Source organism: Convolutriloba macropyga, chromosome 15 (genome assembly GCF_964194025.1).
Source record: "Convolutriloba macropyga chromosome 15, txConMacr16.3, whole genome shotgun sequence".
In the NCBI taxonomy this organism is placed as follows: domain Eukaryota; kingdom Metazoa; phylum Xenacoelomorpha; order Acoela; family Convolutidae; genus Convolutriloba; species Convolutriloba macropyga.
The window spans coordinates 32793487-32800757 of NC_134482.1; the positions used below are offsets into that span (position 1 = coordinate 32793487).

The 7271-nt window shown below is 34.1% G+C and overlaps 1 protein-coding gene across 1 annotated transcript; it reads right to left on the reverse strand.

Annotated features, from left to right (window-relative positions):
• Nucleotides 1-757: 757 nt before the first annotated feature.
• On the reverse strand, nt 758-2398 carry LOC142354158 (perivitellin-2 67 kDa subunit-like). The gene has a single exon (XM_075406422.1). The coding sequence runs from the start codon at nt 2396-2398 to the stop codon at nt 758-760; it is 1641 nt and encodes a 546-aa protein (XP_075262537.1).
• Nucleotides 2399-7271: the final 4873 nt, after the last annotated feature.

Consider the following 7271-nt stretch of genomic DNA (forward strand, 5'->3'; position numbering starts at 1 on the left):
AGCTTTTGTTTTAAAAATGGCTCTCATCTTTACAAAAAGTAAATCCTTTTTGATGAAAACTATTCTCTGTACCAATAATGTCCAAATTTGTCTAAAGCGATGACAGAAGGAATTTTTCTTATATTCTAAGTGTTTAAATGATCTAATGTTATAGTTTCATTTTCTAACAGAAAAATCTGCACTGAAAACATTGCCGCATTTTGTTTAACTAAATTAGGACAACTATCATCAACCGTGCGATTTTTATTAGCCCTTTTCCAGCGCACTGCTAATTTCTGTTCCTTCTTTTTTTTAAGTTTTTTGAATTCAAGTGGCAGCCAATTTTGACTCGTACAAATTTAATCGGTAAGAAACTAGTTAAAATTTTATCGGATTACATTAAAAAAATTGAGTTCATTTGAAAACAAGCATTATTATCTCTACTATCTGTTGCAAATTTTATTCGTCAATGAAAAATGTTTAAAAAGGTCAAATTAGATAGACACAACTCTGCTGAAATAAAAATTCCAATGGGAAAAATTTTCTTAACCTTTTTTGAGTTCATTGTGTTTTTCTGAACCGATGAACCAAAACGAACTATTTCTTTTTTAGCTGTTTAAAACTCTTTTTACCAATGTATGCATATACATAGCTATTGGAAAATAGTCATATGAGCTTGAAGAAAGTTTTTTAATATAATTTTACTCAAAAACCATTGAGACACCACCCTTGCTTTGAATTGTTTCCTCATCAAAAATTCGTGTTAGCATTGAGAAGTTCATGAAAGTATTTCGATCAACCCCCACTGATAACCACAGTTGTAGCGGGATGAATAGGAGCTATCGTAAACAATTGGCGTCCAGTTATTGTGTTGGGCGCATAGGGTTGTGTGGAAGTGTGGACCAGCTTGGCAGGCTGGGCTTTGTATATTTAAGTGAAGACATAACTGTGTATTTTGAAACCAATATGGAATTGTGCCAGTTGTTTTAATCTTCCAAGACATATGGCAACCTCCGTGGAAATTGGAGGTCGCGTCAAGATATTCCTCTGTGTATTTGTTCACGACCGTGCAAAATTCCTTTTGTTGATCAGGATTTCCGCATTGTCGCAGATCTGCAGTTGGTTCGAACCGGAAACACAATTGGATATTTTTGAACCATGGTTCAGCATAAACTGGCGTGAACAGACCCCAGCTCATTTGGCAGTCGTAGCTGCCAGTGGAGCGGGTTCTGTCGTAGTAGTAAGGGGTGTAATGGAAACCAGGGGCGCAAAACGGCCCATTCAAATCGCCACACTCTTTCCAAGTGTAAACTACTCGGCGGGTCTTCAAACAAAACTGGGTTTGTTTCCACCAATCACCTGGAACTAAGTGGAAATTTACCTGTTCCCCCAGTTCTTTGATGTCGTCCAAGCCAGGAGCCGAACTTTGCATCAACATTTTCGTTTTTTCAAGCAATGAGTTGACCAAAGAGGCTTCTACAAATTGATACTTGCGAGACGCGTTTTGCAATTGGTCGTTAAGTTCTTCAAGATACGCTTTTGCGGCGTGTACATGATACGCTCGTTCCATCGAAGCGCTTTTATTGACGTCTTTGATCAACTTTGAAATTGGAACTAAGTTTCCTGAATAAAGCCAGGGATTGTACGGAATAGATTTTTTCGAACCAAGGATATTTTTCTCATCGATTAGAGTGGTATCTCCTCCGTGATATGATGTTGTGATATTAGTTTGACTCAAAAACTCTTTTGAGTTGACAGTTGCTCCTCCTCCATAACCCCCTGATGAACTGAGAAAGTCGTCAAACGAGATTTTTGCCTCAAACGAAAGCGCCGACTCTTTATTATTCGAGACAAACTTACTCGAAGTCGAGAAAATTTGTTTGATGTAGCCACCGAATTCAGCAATCGAAATATAATGGGTTCCAAAATAACTGATGAAATCGTAATAAGGTGTAGGGTTATCTTCAAACTGCTCAGGCAATATATTTATCATGATTTGCATTTCATCTGACAGTCCGATGATTTCGAGAGGAGCGAAATAAGCCCCAATTGTCGAAACAAAAGTCTCGGCTTCAGTAATTGTGTTGCTTCGTTCAATAATTTCGTAAAAGACTTTTTTGTAACTAGAACTTTTTGAAAATAAGCCAAAAAATACCTTCACTTTTACTCTGATTATTTTCTCGGCTTTTATTTCAAGTAAACTTTTGAAAACCGAAATGTCAATTTCATTAAGAGAGCCTGGTTTTGTAACGATACCCCAAATTTGGTCAGGCATTTGATAAGTTTCGTTTGTATAAGGACTTTTCCAATGCTTCCACTCGTCACAGGTAAGTTCTATCACTCGGCCACGGAAACCATCCGGCTGATTTATTTCAAGGGGTTCGAAGTCCAGGGATGTTATGTCCACACCCAAGGTCATTCTGCCAAAACCAGGGGGCAAATTATCACAATGTCTACCCGAACATAGGTATAGTTGTATAATAAAAATTAGTAGTTTTATTGATTTAACTGTCATGGTTTTTCCTCTTTCTTTTGAAAATAAAGAGCGAATTTAATTTTAAAACGGATTAAAGAAACTATATTTTGAATTTAGAATTGTGTTCAACAATTGATAAGTGCGTGATGAAATTGGAAAAAAAAATTGAATTATGGAATTCATATCTCAAAAATGGTAACAGACTTCAAGCGTCATCTGTTGCTTAACCCACCCACATTGATAGAACAAAAAAACCCTATTCCATCCAGACTTCTTACTGTGTTCAACGCCCCTGTCTGTTTTTAAGACAACAGAATTATTTCGAGTTTCTTTTATGCTTATTGAGCCAGAAGCCGGAATTATGTTTTTCAATTTTTTTGTGAACAATTAAACACAATCAGTCACAGCGTGCCTGCACATTTTCTGAGAAATTCCACAATATTATCTGTCGACGATCATGTATGAGATATTCTATAGACTAGCTTTCCAGATTTGTGAAATAAAGACCCACTTTGCTGGTTGAGTTTGCCGTCAATGTCATGAATAGTAGACAAAAAAACGTCACGCAGTAAGAACGGCATCATCTCATTCGTTAAAAGAAATGTATTTTATTCTTTGTAGCATCCTCTGTTGCCCAAATACCCTAAATGGTAATTGTTGTGAGATTTTTGTTCCGACCCTCTTGAGGGGGGAGGAACTATATACTCAAATGGGTTTTTTTTTGTTCCTTGAATTTTCGCCGCTCGATATTTTCATCGTAGAGAGTTGAGACTGGTATCATTAGAAAGCTCGTCCAGCGTAGAATATGGAATTAAAAAGGATTTTTTAATTTTCGTTTTCTACGGGGAGTTATCGAGGTTTAAACTTCTGAGAAAAGAAGAGTGAATTCACGTTGTTTTTATTCACATTTTCCGGAATTTTTGCCTAAATTTTCGTCAATTTTGCTAAAATTTGTTATAATTTTTAAGAATAGTGTCGCTGATTTCATTTTTGAAGACGAACAAGCATTGTTGGTTGTTTTGATTTAATTTTTTTGGTCAAAAAATCTGGATGAACATTTCAAAATTTAGACTTCTTCATCAAAAACAGCACGAAATAAGCTACTTTAGTCTACTTTGATTAAATTTGCCGACAGTACACCCCCAAACAACACTCATACAATCTTTGTAGACTCAGAGGGGGGCTATTTCTACTTCAGAGTCCGCTGAGAGTGCACTGTATTTAAAACTTTGCCGTTTTTTGCTAACTTTACTCAATGATTATCCAAAATGCAGAATTTGTTTTGAGTTTTCAACTAACAAATTAACTATATCTACAACATTCCAAAAAATCAATTGTTCCTAACGGACAATAAGTATTAGCAGGGCTAGATTTGGGCCATTCTTGGACTGTTACAATCCAAAAAAAAATCGGGTTGTAATCAGTCGGTCTTTTTTTTTTTTTAAAAAAAAAGACTTCTTTTTAATAATAAAGAACAGAACATATCAAATCAAAGCTCAGGAGTAATAGGTCTAACAAATTCGCTTGCTAAGCAGCTTCAAGCTAATGCATTTAGTTTTTTAATTGAAAGTTTCTGGTCGTTTCTTTTTTAAACATATTTGACTTTTCAATAAACAATGGCTTAATTCAATTTTCCTCTATTTTTTTCTTAATTTGTTCATTTTCCAGCTTAGTGTCAGCAAAGAAAGACAGCTTCTTCTTTCTACTAATTTAACATTTATTCTCGGTTGCAGTTTTAAGCCTGAAGTTATTGTTTTCTGGCTTTGATACTACAAGATTTCAGATTTTTGTTTGTTTTGATATTTGCCAGTTTTTCACTTTTTCTAATTTTGTCACATTATCACATTATTGACAGTTCTCATGTCACCTTATTAGCATTCAAACTAAAGCACAATTGAACATATTAAAATCCTGAAAGATATACATCATCGTTTTAACGGCCTCGACGCCTCTTTCTTGAAGAAATCAATTGAATTTTTTATTTTTGTCTCTAACTGTCGTTTCGGTCGTATGAAATTTCCTGTGTAGTGATAGCTTTCATTGGCTTTTCACGGAAGAATAGAAGAACCGATATTCTGATATTAGTAGATAGCTCATGGCTTTCATGACTTTGAAAACAATCGTTTTCCAAAATTTAAAAAAAAAAAATTTTCAATTTCGCAATTTTGTTCTTTTTATGTTTCTTTTTGTTACCTAATGTCGTTAGTTAATTACAGGTCAAATATTACATTATGGGTGTCAAGGGAAAAAAATGGATTGGTGTCCCAAAATCTTTTTTTTTTAAAGAATTTGTTATGACCTTACTGGCTTCGACTCCGGCTTTTCACAAAAAAAAGTAAATTAATTTGGTTTTTGTCATATCTGACGTTCTTTTTGTAGATGCAAGAAATATTCTGGATAATAACAGGTCTCGAGGGCTTCGTTTTCATGAGTAAACGACCCTATTTAAATAGCTCTTTTTGTAATTAATGCCTTTCATGGCATTGAATGTAATTTTGTTTCGAAAAAAAATTAAAAGTATTACATACTTTAGCACATCGCTTTTTGTCTACTTGTTACCTAGTCTTACTAATGAATGGCCACGTATTAAATTATAGTTGTTTGAAGAAGGCACAATCAAATATTTTTTGAGTGCCAAAATTTGGCTTGACGGTTTTGACAGCGTTTTCTGGCAAGTTTCAATTGAAATTTTGTTTGTTCTTTGTTGTTCTTTTTAGCCGCTTTAAAAAATGAATGAGGACAGATCCTAATGCCCTTCTATAGAAGCAGTGGTAATCGTAAATTTTTGGTAATATTAATTGATTCCTGATGGTATTTATTACTTTGAAGTTAACTGTTTCAAAAAAATAAGTTAATTTTTTTACTTTACTGTTTTTGTTCTTTTTTTTTATAATTGTTACCAAACCTTTTTATGGATGGTCGCATATGTTTTCTGGTGATTTATAAGTTATTTTTGTTTAGTTTTAGGTTTATCTGACGGTATGTTGACTTTGTTATTAAATTTAGTTTTTAAGAGGGACATAAATTTTTTTATGTAATTAATGTTTGTTGTTGTTGTTGTTTGATTTTGCTGTTCGTTTTGACTCGTTTTCTTAATATTGACATATTACAGCAATCTAATGCATCAATGTTTACTCCACTGAGGTTATCTTATTGTTCAAACAGAATTTTTTGAAAAAGACTTGGGCTTTTTTGGGAATCGCAAAAAATAAGTTTTGGGTTTTTCTATCTGTTCCTCATTTGGTAGACAATTATGCTAAAATTGTGGATGGGCGGGGTCGGAACCTTATGTGTCATCGCACATTACCGAGCCGCCTTGTTGGATGTTAAGAACTGTATACATTGGTTGGCAACTCCATTTATTATGAGATTAATGTTAGATGTTGATTCGAAGTCAGTGAAAGTTACACTGAATATTTTTATTGTCAGTTTCCACTGTGAATTGGTTCAAAGCAAACAGATTTTTCTCTCAGGTTTTATTGTCCCCTATCTTCAATCTGGCTAAGCGTAGTCAGGCAAAGTGGATCAACCCTACTCGCTTATGCGACTGGTATTTTGTGATGCTTTAAAATATAAAAATAATTATCGCAGAGTAATTTTTGGTGAGTTTGCAATTTGAGATTTAAACAAAGTTCTATATAATCTATTTTGTACGAATCATTTTTTTCTACAGGGTGAAATTTTACTGTCTGAAATTGAACTTCTGTGTCCTGTCCAGAAAAATGGAATTTACTTGCAACGTTTCTTTATGTAAGTAAAAGAAAGTCAAGAGTTTAAGTTAGAATAAACGCATATATATGCTCTTGTCAGTTATGTTGTTTCTAGTTAGCTAATGCGGCTTCAAATGACCTATCGACCAACTGTACAACTATTTGTCTAAATTCAGAAAAATCCTGACAATTAAAGTACTATATTGGTTCCAAACTTTTTCAAAAAAAGAAAGCTATATATGCTAGCCCGATTTTTAGTTTGTGCTCAGACATTTTTGACGCTTTTGAAAATACCTCAGACCAACAAGCGTGGGCTCATTTGACAACTATCTGTCATTAAACATTTACAACGAAGAGTATATCCTACAAATTCATTGCTTAGAAAAGTTTTGGTTAACAAAAATTGGACCATTTAAAAAATTTAGCCAAAGAAATTTTAGCCAATAGGAGGGTTACGGCAGTTCAGCAACATTCCTCTGTCTTCACAGGTAACCCCAACAGCACTATCGTCAACAATTTTTTACATATTTTGTCAAAATTGATGAGAATTGAAGCTATATTAAAGAAAATTGTGAACAAAAAACGGAAAGCAATCGAATGTTTGAAAACAAAACTCAAAAAATTTTTTAAATTTGATTGTCTATGCTTTATACTGATAATACTTACAACACCCTACGCTACATAAAACGATTAGCTAAACACCAACTGAGCATATTGTTCCTCACCTCCCTAAGGTGGGATCTGAAAACAACATATGGCTCTATGTGATTGCTGGCGTACCTCAGAAAAATAGAAGAACTCTTTTGTAACAACTAATGTAGGTCTGTTTCTCCTAGCAATGGTTGGATTGTAGATGAGTGTGGGAACTGCATATAAAATTTTCTAAAAATTTTTTGAGGAGTCTTCACAGCCCATTTATCTGATTTCAAAAATTTGACTTTAGGCCACAAAGGAAACATGGTTTTAGCAACGAATTGTTTCTCGTCTCAGGTTCTTTCCTGCAGGTGGTTCGCTCTGAGAAGCATTGGTCTAAAATTTTATTTTGTTCTTGAGACGTTATTATTGATGGGGTTTCAAATTGCAATAGGTTTGGGTTTCAATTACAA